Consider the following 21,868-nt stretch of genomic DNA (forward strand, 5'->3'; position numbering starts at 1 on the left):
AACTGAGGCTGAGCTTTTGCGATCAATTTAAGGTGATAAAAACCATGTGGCACCCTTTCCTGTTCTTCCTTTTGTGACTGAAAACCTGCCTGTTGAAAAGCTCGTGAGTTGTCAGCTTAATCCACTGCCTGGGGTGTTCTGGATAATGTGGAAACAACAGCTCAAATGTAGATTAGCTCAAAATCATTATGAACCTGTCTGCTTGGTCTTGGTAAAGAGCACAGTGTTCTGTTCAGTCCACTACCTCTTGGGTGGGAAGCAAAGAGGATATAGGGAAATAACTGTGGCAACAGTCACAGCTAGGGATTTATATGCAAATAAGAAGAATTTATGGCATCCTTGGTCCCACCCCGTCTCAGCCTTTGCTGCTGCTCTCTTGCCTCTGCACACAGGACTTAGAATTGTGATGGCTTGGTTGATTGCAGGCTCGTTTGCTTCCATTTGCCTGGGGAATGATGAATTAAAGCTTCCTTCCACTGCTGTAGGCTCTGACCTTTCCCTTATTGCTCTTACATCGCTTAGGAGCAGCCACGCCCTCTACATCCTGCGCCACTCCCGGAGGCACCCCAGCCAGCACGTCTGCCCCCTGAAGCTGCCAAGACTTCTCTGCCTCAAAAGCCACAGCTGAAGCTGGCACGGGTACAGAGCCAGAATGGTATCGTGCTGTCATGGGGTGTCATAGAGGTGGACCGGAGCTGTGCCGCTGTGGACAGTTACCATCTCTACGCCTACCACGAGGACCCGAGTGCCACTGTGTCCTCCCAGTGGAAGAAGATTGGGGAAGTGAAGGCCCTCCCACTACCTATGGCATGCACTCTTACGCAGTTTGTGTCTGGCAGCAAATACTACTTTGCAGTCCGGGCTAAGGACATCTATGGACGTTTTGGACCCTTCTGTGACCCCCAGTCCACAGATGTGATCTCTTCCCACAACAGTTAAACTAGAGATCTTTGGAGCCTTTAAACCTGTCCTTCTACCAAGAATTACCCCAGTTTTGGGGGAGTTGATCCCATGCATGAAATTCACTTTTAAATCCACTCTCTGCAGGATTATTTTAGACAGCTGTGTGGTACACTACATGCATTCAGAACCAAAAGAAAAATAAAAGTCTCACCTGCAGCAAGAGAGCCTGTTTGTTCTGGATAGCTTGAGTCATGGACCATTGGAAAATTTCATTTTTCCTTCCATGACAGCTGTTCCACCCAGATACCTACCTACCCTTTATCCAAGGGCACCATGGATGCCTGGGATTCTGCTTCAGAGTGGGAACAAAATAATAAACTGCAGTTTGCCTGAAGCAAAACATACACATCTGTAATATCTACCAAGGCACTAACATGAGGACAAGAACAGAGTTGCCTCTTGCCCCCCACCACTGTGATCAGGCTGTGATATGAAAGGTGATTGAGGGTCTCACTTTTGTACTGGAAGATTGAGTGGTCTGGTCTTATTTTACAAACTGCAGTGAGCTTTCTGAGGGGAGGGAAGGGAACTTGAGTCTGGCCAGGGAACTAATATGTGTGTAAATTTGGAGGTGGTGGAAAAAAAAAATAATAAAATCACCCCACTACCTCCTACTTCTCCTAAATAAAATGCTGCTCTACTTTCACCATCCTCCCCCACTCACACTGGGAGTGTTCCCAGGTCAGATCTGAAACTGGATTCTAGAGACTGCATTCACACCTCTCCAGCTCAGATAATTACTCTGCCCCTCCCCTCATACACCCAGCCCTACTTTTTAAATTTATTTTGTGCCTTAAAGAATAATTTCAGAAATAAATGTAGCCAGATACCTTGTGGTGTTCTTTTATTTGCTTGGAGTCATTTTTCCCTTTACCCTTCTAGCCTTTCATTACAGCTTCTCGTTTTCCTGGCCTGCAGTAATTATTTCTGTGAAGACCAGGGAGTGTAACATCTGCTGATGCTGGATTCACTTTTATCTGCAGTATCATTCAACCCTTTCCTCACTGTAATTCTCGAGTAGTTGTTTTTGTCCTGTCAATATTAGAGTATGCAGACAGTGTTTTCCACCAGAGCCCTTTCCCTGTTCTTTTGGGAAAGCCGTATGCTGCAGTTCAGCCAAAGAAGAAACCTCTGTGGTGTGGCACCATGAAAGCTTCTAGCTGTTTGCACTCGTTTGGATGTTTGGCTGGTAAAAGAAGATGAGGAGTTGGCTTCCCAGTCCTTTTCTCTCAGTCACCTGCCTGCCTCTGCAGAAAGCTAGTGCAGGTTAGAAGGTTAGAAACAATTCTAGACATGGGGCTAAACCTTGTGAGCAATTGCAGATGTTGATAGACGCTTTCATGATGCTTCAAAGTTGAGAAAAGAAATTGGTGCATCTGCCCTACTGTTGCTGACATGTTAAACTTGCTTTTTGCAGAACCAAATTGTAACGTACCTGGACGAGAAAGTGTATGTAAGGTTTTTATTTTGGCACGTTTCAGAACATGGACAGCCGTCCCATTCCTGCCCAGTAGAACCAAACAGTGGATCTAGAAGGGAAAGAGTCCATTTTTCTTAATCCATTTTGCCATGTAGCAAAGCTGTAGAAGGTAACATCTTCTAAATTAAATGCTCTCTTTCTTAAAACCAGCATTTTTAAATGTAAAGCAAGGTTGAAAAAGGGCAGGAAAAGTTAAATCCCAAAACATGGCTGGTGAAATATGCTACGAGATTACGTGTTCTGTAGTTGTGTTCCCTTCAAGAACGTTTGTCAGTGAAGGAAACTGCACTGTAGACATTTGTTTGTGCTGTTTTACTGCACTCCTTCACGGAGCTGGGATTCTGTCAGGTGAGTAACGAATGTTTTCTGTATGGATATTTGCATTTAAAGCACAGCAGTTACGTTGATTTGGGCAAGCAAAAATTCTGTCTAAATCCAAGTAAATCCAAGAGAAGGTTCACACTGAACCTCATGTATGAACGACGTGCAAGCTTTCCTTTGAATAACGGTTGTCCCTGTATTACTGGTGCCAATAATCAATAATGCCTTGATTTTTTTTTTTCTATGTTTAATGAAATGTTTCATCTGCCTATTTCAAGGAATAATTACTTAATAATCCATTTAGTCTACTTAGGGAAAGTTGAGTCCTTACAAAGCCAGTTCTGTAGTAGCGGTCAGAGCAGTTCATTCCAGCTGATGGCTGTCAAGTCCTCCTTGGGCAATTTTTTTTTTAATGTGTCTTTGAGGTGGTACCAAAGGGCCATTGGCCATATCAGTACAATGAGGTTTTATAATTTGAAAGTTAAAATAAATATCAAAATACAATCTAGAACTTATGCTGCTTATTTAATTGTGATTCCAGCCCAAACTATACATGAGCTTTTCTATAGTTTGTGCTTGTGTTTAGGTCACGATTGTTCTTAGCTTTGTCTTGCTTGGGATAGGTGGAGGGTGAGAGTCCTGTGCTAGAATTTTTTTTTCTTTCCTCCAGTGGAGGTATTATTATTAGAGACGGTCTGATGTTGAGCTTGGACATTTTGGGGGCTGTATCTTTAGAGAAAGAAGACACATCTTTATTTACTAAAGAAAGATGTAGTTCTCAACTTCAACCGATTGTAAAAACTGGCTTCTGGCTTCATAGATCCATTTCTGCTATGTGTGGCAGAGTGCAGTTGATTTTTTTGTGAACAGACTAAATAAGCTAGCTACCGTTTGTTGACTGCAGCCATCACTGCTGTGGGGTAAAAGCTGACTTCTCATTTGTTTCATCCTAGCAAAACTGTTAAAGGTCCAATTTCAGGATCTTGAGCAAGTAGTGGTGGCGAAGTATGCGATAAAGCCTGGCTTGACTTTCACATGACTGGCTTGGTTTGGAGACCTTAAAGGTAGCTTTAAATCACTGACACACAACAAACAATGCTGTTTCTGCTCCATCATTTTCATGATGGAGCAGATCTCTGCAGTGAGTATTCACCCCTTATGCAAACGAACAGGAGTATTGCTTAATTCCTTAGCTCATGGCACACTTCCCTGTGTTGTGAGGTGGCTGGTTATTTTATTATCTTTTACCTCTCAGAAAAAAATAAAACTCTTGAGAAACTAAATTTCTGCTAGCAACAAACATTCAGAAATAATTGATTTCATTTAATAGACTTTATTTGAAAGTATTACCAAAATACCCAGGAACATTCAGTACAGGTCTGTTAACACTGTACTTCTAGACTGGGCTCTCCATGAAAGCGCTGGTTGCTGGAGGCTTCCAATAATCCACTTTTAAATATGTTAAAAATCTCTATATGGCTTTTAAGTGGAAGGGTTGTTCATAGTTTCTGCTCTGCACTTCATACCAGTTTTTCCATCGTATTTTCAGTAGCCTGGTATAAAGTTGTTGATTTAGTGTTTTGCTGTTGCCACTGGGTCCATGACATTTCAGCAGCACCACCTTGGATCTAGTTCCCTGTGTTGTAGCAAACACAGCATTGATTCTACAGCTGTGTCTTCCATCCTCATTTACTTTCTGGTTTCTTTCAGGTTTGTTTTGTTTTCTCTGGGTGATACAAGGGCATCTGGGTGTCCAGGTTGAAAGTAATTTGAGCTAGTTCAGTTTCTGGTTGGAGAGGAGCCCTGCTGTGGAGTGCTGACGGCAAAATGCCATTCCTTTCCGCTGTCCTAGCTACAGCTTCACTGGCCTCCTTTATTTCAGTATATGTCTAAAAAAGCTTTATTGGATTCAAATAACTAAACTCTAGGCAGGGGCAAACTGTAGGTATAGCATCTACAATATGTAGTATAGATGTGGCAGCTTCAGAAAACATGAAGGTGCAGAGGCAGGTTCCCCTCAGCCTGTATTTATTTCCATGCTCTGACCAACTTCCCTAGGAGTAACAGTTGGTTCGATTATTTGTGCTACCAGTGGCCACGTTAGGTCACTGAGCACAAGCACTGAGACACTCGCCCATCCCAGGGGTTTTAGCACAAGGCTGGAAATGCCCATAGTGTCTTCCCTGTAAAAATAAGGGGTCTTACCCTGCTTCCTTTGAAAACAATGGCAACACCCCTGGTGCCTTCAGTGGGAGCACGACTGGGCCCAGTAATAAGATCTGAGCACCATTTTGTACTGTAACAAAAATAGTCACTTCAGCCCTTCCATTATGCTGTTTGTCTTAAATGTCCAATAAATTAGAATCTGTATTTTATGTAGGGACAGGTCCAATCTGTTCCTGCTCCTCAAACAGCCATTCCCCAGTATTAGAGTACACTGTACAAAATCAAGTTGTGATTCTGCCTTCTTATAAACTCTTCAGTATTTTCATTTACTCAAAAATATCTATCCAGATTTTTTAAATAGAAGTTTGATATATTAAATATGTATTTTTTTAATTTGTTGGTTTGGGTAGGGGTGGGCATTGTATGAAAACACTGGAGGGAGAGGAGCTCAAGTGACACTTGAGCCAACCCTGTCACCAAAATCTGTATTCCCTTCTAAACACCTTCTGAGAAAAAAATGAGGATAGCTAAGAGAAAGCAAATGATTGAATTTTCCTTTTTATCCCAAGTAGCCATTAAAACGCATCTTTATTTCTCATTGTCACTATCATAGGCTGAGCATTCTTTTTTCTTTTCTATATATATGCACATACATATAGAGATATATATATATTTCAAGTGCTGTCTTAATTTAATGGGGTATAGCTGTAAATAAGATAACTGGGTAGTAGCTGTTTGGGGAGTCCTGTTCAGCTCGAGTCACTTATTGGCTATTGGGAGTCACACGTGCAAAGTCTTTTGTTAGGAAACTCAGAATCTGATTTCTTGTTCCGTTTTGCAGCTGGATTTGTAAATACACAAAACATAGGACTGATTTAATGTCCAATTTAAACTGGGCAGTTGCAAGCTCTCCCCGGTTTTGTATGTACTGTAGATTAGTGTGTGTGTGTCTGTGTTAACTGTAGTGGGGTTTTGTCTGACAAGCCTGAAATTTATACTTTGAAATAAACTACTGGGTTTTTAACATTTTGAGTCATCTGTGCTTAGTTCCAGACATCCCAGGAGACAACTCTTTCAAAAAGAGCCTAGTGTGTGCTCTTCCTCTTCTGAAGTGTTGCCACCTTGCTTAAGTAGCACTGAGCAGCGATGGTTTGGCTCTTGGTCATTCCCAGAAGGTCAACTGCATGATGCTGCCCTCCCAACCTTCTCACAGAAGAAAAAAAAAAAACCTAAAGCAATGCTCTAACTTCTGGAAAGTCACCTTCCAGGCGCTTCTGCAAAGCAAAGAGGGTCTGTGTATCCCAGACAGACAGAATCAAGTAACTTGCACACCACAGTTGTCCCAGAGGGGGACAGGAATGGAAATCGGATTGCTGGTGCTACTCTCCTCTCCCACCAAGGGGCTGGGTTTGGCCTCCGAAAAAAAGCGTCATTCTTACAGCAAGAGGCTTTGGACAAAGTGCAGGAGATGACTTTTGTTTTTCACAGCATCCTGAAGCATTAGAGTCATGAGCCTGCAGCAGTGGTCTCAGGCCTGACTGGCCGTGGTTCTCAAGGCAGGGGGCAAGCTGTGGCGCACAGAACTAATTGCACCAGTCAAGGGTGATGAAATCAGGGGTGAAAAGGGTGATTTAGTGCAAGGATCAAGAAAGTCTCTGCCCCCACCCTGTTGCCTCTCAAGGGTAGAATCCAGGTGTAGCACCAAGGCAGTTCGGTAAAAGCTGCCTCTTGGACTCAGCTCTGCTGCTGAATTGTAGAGAACTCAAACAAAGTACTTAAAACTTGGAGTTGCTGACATGCCTACCCTGAGTTAGTGCTGAGCCCATACTTCAAGGGCATATAATTAATTTGTCACAGTAATAATTAGTTTCCTGGCACTTTACTAAAACTTGCATCTCGCCACTGACCAAGAGATGATGGACTGTTCAGGCATCACTTCACAAATCACATGTGGAAGTCCCGAGTTTCTCAAACTGCCTATGTAGAATACGAGTATACATACTGCACGTAGTTCAGACCACTAGTTTTATCGTAAAAAACAGCGTAATAGTCTGCTCAAGCACTGCTGGCACTGCAGTTCGTGCTGGTATAACATGAAGTGAGCAGGTGAACATCTGGAGCACTTGCTCTGCTTTGCTGCAGGGTGGCTTTGCCACCCACTCAGTGGTGTGTCTAGAAAGAAGTGCTACAACCTCAGAGCGGAACATACCTTCAGCAAAGTGCACCTCTGTCCACCACTGCTGCTTCTACTGTGTAACACAAACTAAAAAACAAAACAAAACAACAAAACAGCCCAGGAAGAGACCAAGAAGTAACCAGACCCAGCAGCACAGCACCAGGACCCTGGCAAAGAAATAAAGTTGGTTGCTCCCTGAGGAGTGCAGTGCTGTTTGCCCAGACAGGCACTGGTTGGACCTTGCGTGGGTGGCTCCTGCGACAAGGGCAGTGTGTGCTTGGACAGGTCTTGCCACCTGTGAGACCTGAGGCCATGCAGGGTATGACCAGTATGGCCTATGTGCTGAACTGGGAGGGGGGGAGCAGGGATGAGTTTGTTACTGGATTTCAGAGAAGGGATGGTAAAGGAAGTGGAAGCTTGCCTTAGATGCAGTTGTGGGGAGTCCTGCGGGGAGGATTGATTTCCTCTGTAGGAATTCTCTAGTGACTGAACAGCAGGTTTCTTTTTGTTATTGCAAGAGAGGTTCATCGTAACCACCTCCCAGTTCCATCCCCCCACCAAAGTCTTTCTTCAGCCAAGCCTGAAAACCTGAAGTTTAAAAGACAGAAGCCACAGGACTTTGAAAAACCTGGAAGCAGAGTGTGAAAAAGGGGACAGCTTCTGCCACAAATCCTCTGCTTAGAGCACACCTTCCCCTTTTTTTCACAGTGAGATCTGCAGAGGGAAGCAAGAGGCTGAAAGAGGCCTTTTAACTTTATGCAGCTGCCTAAGAATTAAGCTGTCGGTTTTCTTGGCCTGGCCTGTAGGCCTATGGAGCCCTACTCAAAGCCTTCTCCTCTGGTCCCTGATGGTGCTGTGCTGGGGACAGGAGCTGGACCCAGCTGCTGTGGTCATGGTTGGCAGATCGACCTGGGCTGGCCTGCTGACAAAGGAAGCACATAGGGCAGCACAGTAAGAGGAATGCAGTGACCTTTAACAGCACAACCATCAAAGGCAAAAAAAAAAGCCATAGTCAACAAGGATTAGAGTCTTAAGGCTCATAAGGGCCCACTGATGTAAACATTTACTCACAGAAAAGGGCTCTCAAAAGTAGAGCTCTGATTTCCTACAACTCTGGGTCAGCACAAAGCAGCTCCTGCCTCAGGGTAGGAGACTCAAGGTGGGAGAATGGCAGAGATCCCATTACCATGCATATTTATAAACGGGCTTGTCACATCTGCAGCAGGGGAAGCATCCAGCTGTGCCTCATGAAGAACAATGACACAGTAATCAATTGGTAGTTTCCTGGTCCCTGGGGACCAACTTTTAAACAATGCTTTTCCATTAGTATTTTTATATAAGATTGGGTGAAAAGGCAGTAAATACACTCTTGGTGTTGCTGTGTTGCCTAGGAGTGACAGTCAAGTAGCAAACGGTCATCCTCCAGCTGCTCTGTACTTGTGGTCTCAACAAACAGATGATTCTTGGCTCAGATCCATGTACTGCCCTTCACGGCCCAGCTCCATTCCTTCTGTGAAGTGTGGTCCTTAATGCCTATTACAGCCAGTCCAATTCAATTCAACCTGTGGCAGTGGCTCTGTAGCTGCCCGTCTCCAGTACAGGATATGTCCCTCAAGGCTGTGGTCAGCAGCAAACACCAGCGGGCTACCCAAAAAGTTCATATTTGATGGCTTAGCCAAAAAGCATCACAATTGCTGCCCTGCGAGGCTGGAGCTGCAATCAGAGCGTCTCAGTGAGAGCTCAAAAAGTGACACACCAGGGAGAGCCTGAGCCACCCTTGATGAAGGAAGGAACACCACAGGCTCCAAGCAAACAACTCAAGGGACCTAAGTGACACTTGGCAGGTAGAGCTTCCCTGCACTTAGAGCTGCCAATGCCCAACACAGAGGTAGGGCTGTTTGGTTGAGTGCTGCTGTTCCTGCTTGGGGGAAAGCCCTGCACAGGACACAGATGCTTTCCAGCCTCTCACACTTACCCCCTTCTGCTCCAGCAAACAAAGTGCTTCAGTCCCTGCATGACTCTTTTTGTCCTCAGCACAAGCTTTGCTGTCACTTCTGGTCTCCCTCTTCCCTCAGCAGGAATCAGCCCTACTGTGACAGCCAAATATTTAGGGCAGAACCTCACCTATGCTGCAGTAACTCACATCCTTCCCCATCACATGAGCTAAACTCCAGGGGCCTCATCAAAAGCTTATGCTGCTCATTCTTCAAAATACAGGGCAGTGCTTTAGCTTGGACCACCAAGGCCATAAGGAAAGAGCTGTTTATTTTGTTTGAGTTAATTAAATGCGTAACATCTAGCACAAAACAGCCCAGTGACACAACTCCTCAGTGTCAACAGAGGTAACTGAGAGCACCACGTACAGCCCTGGCCCTCACAGCCATCTCACTCTCACGGTCCACTTCCACAGCTGAGGGAGCAGGCAAGGAGGTCACTGAACAACTGCAGGGGCCGATCAGTAAGACATCCATCGCAAGGACACACTCACAGTGCGAGTGCAGTCTGGGACAGCCAGCAGTGTGTGAGGTATGTGCTTCCAAAAGCATCAGGCTGCTTTCAGAAATCACTGGGCACATCACCACCTTTTGCAGCCTGGCAGTTGCATGCTGCTTTGGGGAGGCAAAGAAAATCTTGCAAACACCACGGAAGGCCATGCCCTGCAAACACCAGGCACCCAGATCCACCCCGGAGAACAGGGCCTAGACTCTCTCTGCTAGTGACGTTCCTGAATGAGAAGCAATTTGCAGCACATCTCGCAGGCACCGCTCAGACAAAAGGCAGACATTAAACCAGCGCTGTGATAAGGCCACCACCCCCCAAAGCAGCCACCCGGCTTGGCCCAGTCCTGGAGGCAGGTCCCGTGTTCACTCCTGCTCTGGGAACAGCCGTGATGCGTGCCACGTCTGCTTCCCATCTATCCCAGTCAGAGGAAGGGCCACCTAAAAAGCTCAGAAGAGCCGGATGGGCACTGGGCTGCACAGAGGCGGCCAGTGTCAGTACAAAGCTCCTAGTAGGACAGGGGGAAATAGGTAAGGCACGGAGATGTGGACATCCAGGTCGATTTATTACACACAGGAATAAAAATTCCCATTTAAAAAAATTCCATTTGGGAACATCGATGCTGGTTTTACAGGATTGGCCTCATGGTCACGAAATGAAAGTTGTAGGATTCTGGCAGGCCCTGATGCCGCGTGTGGTTAAACGGTCTCCAGCTGAAGACAGGGAGCCCGCCCTGTACCGGGGGGCCATTGATTGCAGTGGCTGTGAACGCTGAAGCCAGGCGGAAGTCCGACACCTGTAATAAAGGACAGGAGTTCAGGGCAAAAGTGTTGTGCAGTGTTTGACATGCACCCATCTCAGAGCAGGAACAGTTCCCGGAGATCTGATAATAGTTAGGTAAAGAAAGTGAGCAAGGGGAAACAGATGCTGATCAGGCAGCATTCCTACCCTGCACAGGGGCACCTTCGGCCACAGAACTGCCAGCGCTGAAGGGCAGTAGCAAAGCACAAGCCCACACTGCCCTCTAGCCCTTGCACCAGCCAGGGTGAGAGAGGCAGCACATCTGCCCTCAGGACAATTCTCTCTGGGTTTCGGTGTCTCCAAAAGAGCTGGATCTGCCACAGGCAGCCTGGAGGGTCTGACCTAAACTCTGCTGTGTGTTAAGCTGTTCCCTCCAGCACTGTCAGGGTAACTTAGCAAAGGACAAAGGCAGCACAGAGTTAATGCTGCTGCCCAGACCCTGCCCTGTTCTGTCATTATCTCCCCATCCTGCTCCATCTTCCCAAACTCAGAGGCCTTTATTGTTTACAATAGATTGGCATTAGCTTCACTGCCAGGTTTTGCTTCTGCTCTGGGCTATTTCTCTCAATGCCTCTCTTAGGTCCCCTGTACTCCCCCAGCCCAGCCCATTCCCTTTGCCTAACTGCTGGCAAAGGCATCGCAACCAGAATGCACTGGCCTGCTCCCTTACCCGACACCTCTACACAGCATTTTTCTGGATTAAATCTTGTAATAACCACTTCTAGGAGCTCCTATGGGCTCCTCCAGCAGGCCGCTGGCCTGGGCTTGTGCGAGCTGAGTGGACACACAGCACTGGCAATGCCAAAACAGCCTCCGCAGGGCCCCTCCTAGCAGCCAAACTCATCATCCAGAAACGCAGCAGGCTGGTCCCCATGGGATAAAGCACCCTAGGACCTCCCAGCACACCAGGCTGGGCAGCTGCTTACTCAGGTATTGCCGCTCACCGTGAAAATACTGTACAAGCTGCCTAGAAAAACTGCTGCTTCCTCCAGGACACTGAGTCTAAGGATTTTTCCAGATTTCCCCAGAAAGCCAGGTGATCTTTATAGAACTTTGCTCAAAGCAGTTTCGCAGAGAGGTGGAGCCCTGGAGCAGGGTGACTCACCAGAAAGCCAGGCTGTTGTAAAGGTAAAGCTAAAATGAGGCTGAAAACACATTCCTGTGGGCCCTAGGGAGGCACCCACACAGTCCCCATGAGCAGGAGGCTGAGGCTGTGCAACAGTCACCTTCCCCGACTGATGTGAAAACCCATTTCACTCTTCTCTTAGGCCTCTCCCTGCTGTCAGGCTTTGGGGTCGAACCCCTACACACCACAAGTTCCCATGGACAAAACTCTTTTGCACACTTCCCCCTACATCCCCTGCCCTCTGCCGCTGTGCCAGGACTGGTGTCAGGGACAGGAGAGAGGACTCTGCACAGAGTTACCACCACAGGATCTGCCCAAGCACTGGGACAGCATGAAAAAAGGGAACAGACAGGCCTGGCCATGCCTGCCCTAGTGCAGGAAAACATGCTACAGGTCTGATAAGAGCACAAACAGGCTGCAGCAAGCATTCAGCAGATAATGAAATTGAGGCGATTTACCTTGGAGTCATAGCAGCCTGCAGGCACTGGAAAAGAAGGATTCAGGTCTTCCCGGCAGCAAATGGTGTTGCAAGGATTGTGTTCTGCGTAAGGATCACGCTGGTAGTCTGGGGAGGAGTGAGATGGGGGAGGGAGGGAAGGAAGGAAGGAAAGGACAAGTTAGTCCCCTCACAAAAAGCTGATGCAAAGTGCCTGAGCCACTAAAAGCTGGGTAAGCATGCTGGCAGAAACACAGGTCTATCACATCACTCTCATGCTTCTCCTCAGGTATGAGCTAGAAGTCAGTGCTCGAGACAGGACATTAAGTAGACAAGCTCTGTATCCAAATCCATGGAGCTATTTCTGCATCCCAGGGGCAGCACTGCCAACCTCCAACCACAAGCATCTGCAACTCCACATGATGAAAGTTTGCAGGAACTTTGTCAGGAGAGAAAAGCAGAAGAGAAAGGGAAGCGGGGGGCAGAAGGGAAGGAAAAGTGCAGCAGTGAAAGCCTTTGTTTTCCTGTTCTGGACTAAAGTGGCAAAGAGCAAAGCCTCTGAACACCCATTGTAGTAGCTGCAAGCTTGGAGGAGAAGGTGGACAAGGCTAAACGTCTATGAGCATACTGCTGGTCACAGCCCAAACAGTAGCGATACCCCACCCTGGGAGAGGCCTCCCAATCCCAAAGCCCAGTAATCAGTGTGCTCCCTATAATTGGGAATAAAAATACAGAATCTAAAGCTATCTGTACTTAAGAGATGGGCATAGCCAGAAGTTAATTATGCTGGTTTTAATCCACTTAAGAAGAAACCTGTCAGGGAAAAGCAGAGCATTACCTACCGAAGATCATTTGCCTGAACAGGGGCAAAAAAGACCTAAAGTTTAACACTAAATTCTCTGGTCTGATCTGACCTAATTCTTCCTTAGGATTTAACATTTTCAAGATTGACAGGCCATAGATGTGTTAGGTAACAGCAGTCCAGAGTCTCTTGGAGTGTCAGAAGCTCTCTGGAAATGTCAAACAGCAAGCCCAAGGGCTCTTGTTCTAGAAGAAACCCAGTGTTGTTCCTATTAGAGTAATTTTAGCCTGTTTCCTACCTCAAGAGTAAGCTTGTGTTATCTTTTTGCTTTGTGTGTACACTGCACCTAGGGTAATATAACTCTGATCTCTATGTGACGCTGCAGCTTCCCACTATAATTCAAGAAATAAAAGTAACACTGCTTTATTAAGATCAGCTCCACAGTCCATAAACACGTGTCTTACTGTTGTATCTCATGATGTACTTCATGCTTTCCAGGTTGGTCACCTTGCCCTGGTCTCGACGGAAGATTTTTGCTCTCGGAGCAAGCTCGTAGGAGAAATCCATGCCATACTTCTCAACGTATGCCGCATACCCACTGAGATTGTAAATCTTTTCATGGAAAGGGATATTGTACGAAGGCCAGTAACCTGCCAGAGACAAAAGACAAAACCCGATCTGTTCATCACTTAGAAATGCTGAACGCTCTTGCTTATATCAAAAAAGAAAAATAAACCATTTTCCACGCTGCATTGACTTAACAGCATGTCGAGGAACAACATGTCAAACTGGTCTGAACACAAGAAAATAACGCAACAGTCGCTGGCATGACCAGGGTTGACTCCCAGTATAACACCACTGGAGACTGTACCCAGGCAACCCGCCCCCAGACTTCCACCCTGAGGACTCATCCTGCAAAACAGCTGAGATCAGACTTGCAGGAGACTTGAGATGAATACACAGAGCAGCCACAGCCCTCCTGCAGAGGTTTCTCTGCTCAACCTCAGAGAAGCGTAAGATCATTTATGCCCACCAAACTTCCCAGCAAGAGGCTTGAAGTCACTCCCTTTTCCATCCCACTTCGCATCTCACCAAGGCAGAGTAATACATCGTGTTGAGATGTCAGGGACAGACAGACACACACACAGACCAGACAGCTTACAGGGGTGAACAGGAGGCATGTCGCAGATTAAGTGTGGTTAAACGAACTCTTTGTCTGTGTTCTTCTTTTGTCTGAATAGTCTTGCTTAGCACTGTTAAGAATTGTTAGGATTAATAACCTTGTTCAGCATTAGCAGCTACATTTGCTGAAGCCTTAGGCTGCACGGTCTCAGCTTTCACCTAGGAAAGTTGAACTTATTTTGAACTGTTGCCTAGTTATGTGAGCAAAGGTCCTGAGACCAGTGAAAAATGGAAGACAAGGGGGCCACGACTGTCAGCAGAAGCTGCAACTTATCCAGGTAAGAAACAGCTGACAGCCCGCCTGGAGCCAGAGAAAGAATCCAATAAGGAAGAAAGAAGACCTCAGACCAAAAATTACCACTGGACCAAGAGGCGTGTGCAAGGTGAACAGCACATGAAGAACAGGTGCATAAACTGTAAGGGTATGAAAGCCCAGGGATTTCTTTGTTCAGAGTCCCTCTCCAGAGGCACCCAGCTCGAGCTGCTCCTATTGCTGTACCACTCAAATTACTTATTTTTTTAACACACACACACCCCCCCCTACAAACACACGCGCACTTTGTGCAGTGGTGGTTGGAAAGCTGTCGTTGCACACAGTGATAAGGAAAGATGGGGGGATAGCTGTATGTTTGCCAGTATCTGCCTTTGAGGGTTAAGAAGTGATCGACCAGCAGAGCAGAGCCCTGCCCTAACTTTTACAAGAGCAAGTGTGAATCCTGCACTTTTGTTAACTCTAAAGAGCAGGGTTACCACCCAGAACTCCAGAGAGTTTTAGGTAGGTGACATACAACTGCCTGAAACAAGACTAGTCTAGGAAGCCAAAAAGCTTGTAAAGAGCCCAGAGACCATCCAGGTCAGGATCTGAGTAGAGCAAGTCCTGGAAGAAATAAATAGATACCTGTAACATAATGTTTGTGTTTTTTTTGGTTTGTGGGGTGTTTTTTTTTTTTTGTTTTTGTTTGTTTGTTTGTTTTTCAAGACAGACACCAAGGACTGTTTAGGCAGAGCATATGTACCATGAGCAAGTCCCAAGAGCAGCACACTTGCAGCTTCTCTCCAAAGCACTAGCCTTCCTGTTGTCAGTAGTGAGCATTGCTTCTCAAATGACACACACCAGGATTTGGCTTAGAGATTTACTGTCTACAGGCTGGCAAATGCAGTGTCCCGTGTATTAACATGAGCCCAGCACAACGTGAGGATTCTGGCTGTAAGATGCTGAAGATAATCAACTGGGACTCACTGGGAGCGATACACATAGATAAAAACCAAACCTCCTGAAGGACAGACACGCAGACAGCGTAAGCACGGGAACTGAGTGGAGGTGTTACCCAACAATAAAGGGGTTAAAGTTCTTGTGTAAGAGTTTCATGAAGGGTTTAGTCGGCAGTAGGTGATTTACGCGTACCTAAAGAAACTAACAAGATGACCATCCTTGAAGCTGTCAGGAGTGATTAAACGGAGACTCTTGATCAAGAACTGTCTGCCCTTGGAGGAAACATCCCAGAAACTGCATAAACTTTGTTATCATGTTTTTCTAAACTGTGAACATGCAGTGACTTAGGGAAAAGGTAATTCCGACAGGGGGAGATTGCAACCACCGACTCACGGACCACCTACTCTAAATACACCCCAGACCCAAAAGAAAGGGGTGGAGGAAGAGAACTGAGCATGCGAAGTAATTTACATGTAAAGCAAGAGAAAATTAACCAATTGTTTAAGAATATGTAAATATGTTATGAATGATGCACATGATTGTAGTGTATAACTAGTTTGCTGTCCAGAAGCCGGCTGTGCACGCTAGGAGGAGATATCCCCCATGCACGCAGTGCTGCAATAAAGAATGCCTGCTTTCTAAAACTCCAAAACGAGTCTTGGAAAGTTTAATTTCCTTTTCAGGTATCAGAGGCCTTACCAGCTTGGGTTCTGCCAAGCATGTCACAGAGACACAATACCCTGTCTGCTGGCATTTGCTTACGTGACCTAGAGCCTACCTGAAGGAAACAGGTTGTGTACATGTTGTGTTGTAACACAGGCATCCTCCAGAAACAAGCATGCTTGCCAGCCTCTGATGACGCAGGCTGGAGGATACAGATACATCAGCTTCCAAACCAGGAGGTGCTATTACCTCACATGGACACAGTGCACACAAATTACCTCCTTCTCCCACCTGGAAAAACTTTTTGTTTAATTGCTAAAACAGAGGAAGCTATTTGAAGTTCTCTTCCAGAAAGAGCTCTTCTGTGTCTCAGGCTCTGCAAGACTGCAAATCCCAGGCAGGCAGTTCAGCACCCAACCTGAGGGAAGCTTTACCAGAGGGCGGCTCTAAGCCAGTAAAACCTGCCTCTGAGGCCTGGCAGGGTGAACAGTGACAAAAACAGGTCAGAGATGGTGTAAGGTTGAAAGGGGAGTGAAGAGGACAACACAAAAGCAGCAAAAATCCTTTGAAACAAGATGCCTTCCTCCTCTGCCCTTTAGAGGATGAGATCTCAGTAATATTGAGAGGTAATGGAAGAGACTGAGATCCAAGGTTCTGATCTAATGTGATGTTTTTGATGCTAAAACGGATGCATTACTCACTCATCAGCAAACGTGAACTGCAGCCCACTGCTGTGCCCTATCCCTATAGAGACAGTATTGCTTTCTCCCACCTCCTCTAAAGGATTCCTGAGTTTTCAGTGTCAATACACAGAAAGCACCTTGACATCTTTGCCTGGAAAGGGCAACATAAGTGATTCCTGGGTTTTAGAATTCACCTGCACTGGACTATGAAACAAGCTGACAGAGCCATAAAAAAAATTAAAATCTTTCCCTTTTCAAACCCGTATAAGACAATGCTTCCTTTCTCCTCAGATACAGAGCTTACTACAGCAATGCCTGCTTTTGTTCACCTGAGAACTCAATTCTCATTCTCTTTTGTCTCTAGGTTTATGCTTGGAAGAGACTTAAAAAGCCAGGGCTGGTACAAACTCACTCTGACCAGGCCAGAGTGTCACAAGTGCAGTATCTTTGGATACCAGCTAGAAGGCAATTATGGAGTGTGCCAGGGTCAGCTACTCTACAGCCAGCACTGCACTTGAAAAAGGCAAACTTCCTTCACCTGGTCTGCTCCAAGCACCAGGAAACAGGGCAGGGGTCTCCATGGAAATTGTCTGGTGTCCTGCATGGCATGGAGGAGTCTAAATCCGCTGCTTACAGGAACAGTGCTGGCACACAGCAGCTGAGCTCTCTGAGGCAGTACTTCTGCAGTGCTTAGCCCACCCTGTGTGCTGAGGGCTGTCCTTCTGATCTTTAAACTACCAGAGACTGACTGCGGCATTACCCGATACGCACAAGGTGCATTTAGATACCTGGGAAAAGCCATACTGTAAATGTAAAATAATAAGTAATTTCTAATTCCTGCTGCCAGCCTTCCAGAACAGAGCAGCCACAGATCCCCTAGGAGGAAATTAATGGTCGCTGTGTGCCCAAGCCCAGGGGTTGGGCTCAGTCCTACAGGGAATCCCACACAGCAGCTCTCTCAAGTCACTGCTGAAAAGGAACTCGGGGAACCCTCTAAACTTGGCCTCTCCACAGGTGCAGCACTGCCATGACATGGCTGCCTTGCTTCAAGCACCAGCTACAGAGGTCTCCATTAGCTTTTTTTTGTCTCCACCACAATCCACAACACAGCACAAGGGAGCCTGATACATTCCACCATCCGAAGTACACACAAATGTTGGAAGATAAGGTGCAACTGCCTACTGTCATATCTTCAACAGATAAAGGAACCAGAGAAGCATAAAGGAAAGATATGGGATTTTTCCAAATTATCAATAAGAAATACCTCATAAAGCCACATTGTCATTCTGGTAATACCTAAAATAAGCCAGAACTTTCCAAGGAGCCAGACACAAGTTAAAATTCCAAAGGGAAACAAGCCCAGCTGCTAACACAAGGACATTTCCAGTCATTTTGATGATAGAGAGCAATTAATCAATTCCCCTTCTGAGCATGTGATTAGAGGAGGGAGCACAAAGCGCCAGACATACACTTAAATTTTTGGAATGAGCTCAGGCTTTTGGATGCTGACATAAAGTGTCTAGAGAACACTTGTGAATGAAACTCGACAGTGAGTGTTTTGCTTCACCTGTATTTTTGTTTGTTTGTTTTCCATCAACTTGTTGCTGGTCTTGCTGGAGGATGAAGGAATCTTTAAAACAGCAAATACTTATCAGATAACAGAGCTCCAGAAAAGTTCAGGAGCTGAATCTACCAGAGAATGTCTCATATTTAAAAGCTCATCTCCTCGTAGGGTGACTCGCTCATCAAACACTTCAGGTAGCTCACAGCATCACAGTTATTCAGTACTACTTCAAATAGACCTCACGTTTTTCTTCATGGGTCTCTAAGGCAGAGCAAAATAATACCAGAAAAAAAAAAAAGCAAGAAAAAGACAGACAGAAAGACAGAGGTAAAGTCTACTTTTCCCTCCTCTGCTTCTAAGCAACACAGATGCTTACATTTGTGCCACAGCATACAGGAGAAAGGAATGCAACGTTAACAGACCTATAGGAACTGAGGGATGCTCACATAAAGGTATCTAACTTGAAACTCAGCACTGGTGTTCAGTAAACCTTTCCCAGGTACAAAGCACAATTCTCCACCAGCTGGCACGAAGAGATGGCTTTCCTAAGCCAGTGACTACTATAGGAGCTATTACCTTTCCGGAGAACATTTGTTTGATCAGAATACTCCACAAGGGTTGGGATCTGCTCAACAATGTACAATGCACCTTCATCAATGCTCTTCTGCAGCTTGACCTTCTTCAGGTCCAGCACCATATACTGATTGTTGTAGGTCCCTAGGTATGAGAGCAAAGAGACACTTACGTGACCTGCCTGGGTAAGAAAAAGGGTACAAGGGGGAAAGGGAACACATCCTTTTTCTAAGATTCATATGAAAGTGTACTTACCGGAGTTGCACTTTGAGAAAGTTTCTGCCCAAGTTTTTCCACCATCTGCCATCATGTTAGCAATGCGGACCCTCTGCCAAGCTAACAGGGATTCAGGCACCACTTGCTTAAGGAGAGTTTGGTTGAACACACTGTTGGTAGTCTGCAACATTACCAAGCCACTGCCTAGTATGTAAAAGTCATCCAAGGACACCAAAAAGCCTTAAACAGCAACAATACAAATATGTTATCTTCGTGAATCTTTGATATATGCATAGAACAAAAAAAAAGAGAAACAAGCCAAGAGGATATGAATGACTCAACGTGTGTGTGTTTGAAATCAAACTATACAAATATTAAACATGAGGTGGCAATTTCTGCAAGTGCTTTAAGCCCACCTGTCAGCAGTTTCTCATTTGTCATGCTTTCAACACGCAACCTAATTCTTTGTCTAGAGCATTTGCTTCATGTTTGCATCCCAGCCTTGGAAGTTTCTCCTTCACATGTCAAGTTATGTCTTATTCTTATGCTGAGGATTACATAGTGTAAATGCCTAGTGAATGTTTGTTCATAACAAAGAAATTCCTTAAAAAAAAAAATAACAAAGAAAACCAAAACAAAAGTACAAACTCCGCAGAGATTTTCATCACCCAGTTTCAGCTTTAGATTTTTATTCTGTAAGGACAACAAGCATTTCTTTAAATTAATCCCTTCTGGACTAAATCAAACCAAGCAGAAAAGTCTTCCTTCTAGTTTAATCTTTTCCAGTCTTAAAAGCATCTCCAAGAAATGGGTAACTCTTAAATCTTAAATCACATCCCGTATATGAAAGTTTTATCTACTCCTCTTTCTGACATGTTGTTATTGGTTTTTTCATGCCTATCAGCCCTGCAACTTAACACAGTGATGGATCTCTGGGGAGGACTCCCTTCCAGGTTACATGCCAACAGAAATACTAGGTTCAGTTGCAGATCCCACACCAGGAGAGGGTACCCAGAGCTGCAAAGGTCAGCTATAATGCCATGGAGGCATGGTAACTACTTACAAAGCAGAAGCAACTTGAATTTGAGATTACCCAGCAGATAAAGGGCTGCCAGTTTGAGGAAGAAAGGTTGTTAACTGAGCTCCTGATGGGGAAGTCATCCACAACCAGGTCTCTTGCTAATGACTTCTTAATAGTATCATTCTTGAAAGAGTACCAAATGCTAAAATGCTGTGCAACAGTGTAATAGTTGAGTTCCACTATGAAATCTTCTACAGCAAGCTTTAGTAACACACTGCAAACAAAGGTCAGCAACCTGGGACAGACAGAAAGATGACTCAGCTCTGCCTCCTGTTCCTGGGCTGTCATCTGGGCAGACCTCCTTCAAGCAGAAGTAATGCTTAAGGGCTCCATTTCAGCAAGATTTCGTTAAAGTCTCAAGTCCTCAAATCAGAACAGATCCAGGAAAATACACTTTGTGGTCACCTGTTCTCTAAAAATAGAACTCAGTACAGAACTGGCAGAGCACTCTGGCAACTTGTGGTTCCTAGTATTTTATTCTTGGAGACAGAAAAAGAGTGTCAATAAATTATGTACATCAACAGCAGAGTTCTCCCTCAAATAAGTAAGGAGAAGAGAAACACTCTAAACCTGGTTCTGCCAGTCTACTTTATACAAAGACATGGGATACTCCAGCAATAAAGTGTTGTGTAGTAAGTGGAGTGCTTGCCCAAGCAGAGACAAGAAGTGAAATTGTTAAACAACTGTGATTCGAATTGAATGCCAATTCCCATGTGCATGTCAATGCCAAGTGCCCTACTTCAAAATAAATCACATAGTTTTTCCTTCTTTTTCAATCAACAGCTGAGATAAACCAGAAAAATTCAACTCAAAGCAAGTGTCAACATAGGAATGATGCTGAATTAACTGAAGTTTGAACTCTGTAATTCAAATACATGGCACAGTTCAGCTAAACTGAAAACAAGGGGATTTGGTTCTGGGCCTTAGTATTTACCAAGTTTTATTCTGAAATGTTTTATAACACAGTGTGCCCTCCATGATACACCATTACTAGCCTAATTATTCTGAGACAACATATACCACTTGACTCAAGGCATAGGCACACCTGAAACAAAGGGAAGTTAAAACACATACAACAGGTTTACCCGGAGCAAAAGACATCCACAAAAATAAAACCTGAGTGAAGCCTAGAAATATCAGCAGATATTTGACGTCCTGTTGTGTCACTCCTCTGTTGTAACTGAAAATGCCTTTTATGTCAACTGTTATCTCACTGTACAGTTCACCTATTTTATCTGTAAACCCATCCCCCGTTTTTATCAGCAACTCTCAATCAAGTTTTTTTCTTTTTCTCCCATCTCCTCCAGTGAACCTGACTCTTCCTACACAGAAACAAGCAAAAGCACTCCTGATTGCATCTTTTGGGTCTGAGACATTTAGATTCAGTTTCCATCACCACTGGCAAACTAAAGTTTCCAGAGTCTGGAGTTTCTTTCATGATGACAGTATTAATCTGCCAAGCAAAGCAAAATATTTTTTGAAATCCAAGTCACAGCATATCCTAGAGAGCCAGCACACCAAAGAGTATGTTTGGGGTAGCACCCTTCTGGCAGCTATTGTTCCTAAAGAGATAGGCTGCTGCTTTCTGAACCAGACAGCATCACCTTTTTTAGTGTTTTTAAAGGTCGTTGTGTTCATTCAAGTACAGAAAGGGTCAGTATTACAGGCTGAAAGTCAGAAACATGAGGTCTACCCATGACCTCACAGAGATGGGAGTAGCTCCCAGCTGAGTTGCTTGATGCTCTGGGCTATAAACACACTTGACAATGGGAAAGGAGATGTCTGCTCTGGATTAGCTTTCTTAATACCATCAGCAGCTGCTTCTCATGCCAAGACTGAACTCCCACCAGCTGCCTTCCACTTGCAGACCTCTCCCAGGCACTAAGAAATAGCGCATCCCATACTATAGCTCTGGTCTGTCAT

General features: G+C 45.1%; 2 protein-coding genes across 4 annotated transcripts in view; one reads left to right on the forward strand and one right to left on the reverse strand.

The window, feature by feature from the left end:
- Window positions 1–5,202, forward strand: part of ATF7IP (activating transcription factor 7 interacting protein) — a 105,944-nt gene extending 100,742 nt beyond the window's left edge. For all 3 annotated transcript variants that reach the window (XM_086610994.1, XM_086610995.1, XM_086610997.1), the window contains exon 15: window positions 523–5,202. In XM_086610994.1, the coding sequence (XP_086467120.1) occupies window positions 523–939 (417 nt within the window). In that variant the 3' untranslated portion in view covers window positions 940–5,202. The remainder of the gene's footprint in view (window positions 1–522) is intronic.
- A 5,031-nt stretch (window positions 5,203–10,233) lies between these two features.
- PLBD1 (phospholipase B domain containing 1) overlaps window positions 10,234–21,868 on the reverse strand; it is a 42,232-nt gene continuing 30,597 nt past the window's right edge. Inside the window, exons 7-11 of the mRNA XM_086610120.1 lie at window positions 18,904–19,104; window positions 18,652–18,792; window positions 13,235–13,420; window positions 11,991–12,097; window positions 10,234–10,401 (exon numbers count right to left, since the gene is read on the reverse strand). Coding sequence (XP_086466246.1) covers window positions 10,234–10,401; window positions 11,991–12,097; window positions 13,235–13,420; window positions 18,652–18,792; window positions 18,904–19,104 — 803 coding nt within the window. The remainder of the gene's footprint in view (window positions 10,402–11,990; window positions 12,098–13,234; window positions 13,421–18,651; window positions 18,793–18,903; window positions 19,105–21,868) is intronic.

The sequence above is a fragment of the Tauraco erythrolophus genome, chromosome 4 (assembly GCF_009769465.1).
Source record: "Tauraco erythrolophus isolate bTauEry1 chromosome 4, bTauEry1.pri, whole genome shotgun sequence".
NCBI lineage: Eukaryota > Metazoa > Chordata > Aves > Musophagiformes > Musophagidae > Tauraco > Tauraco erythrolophus.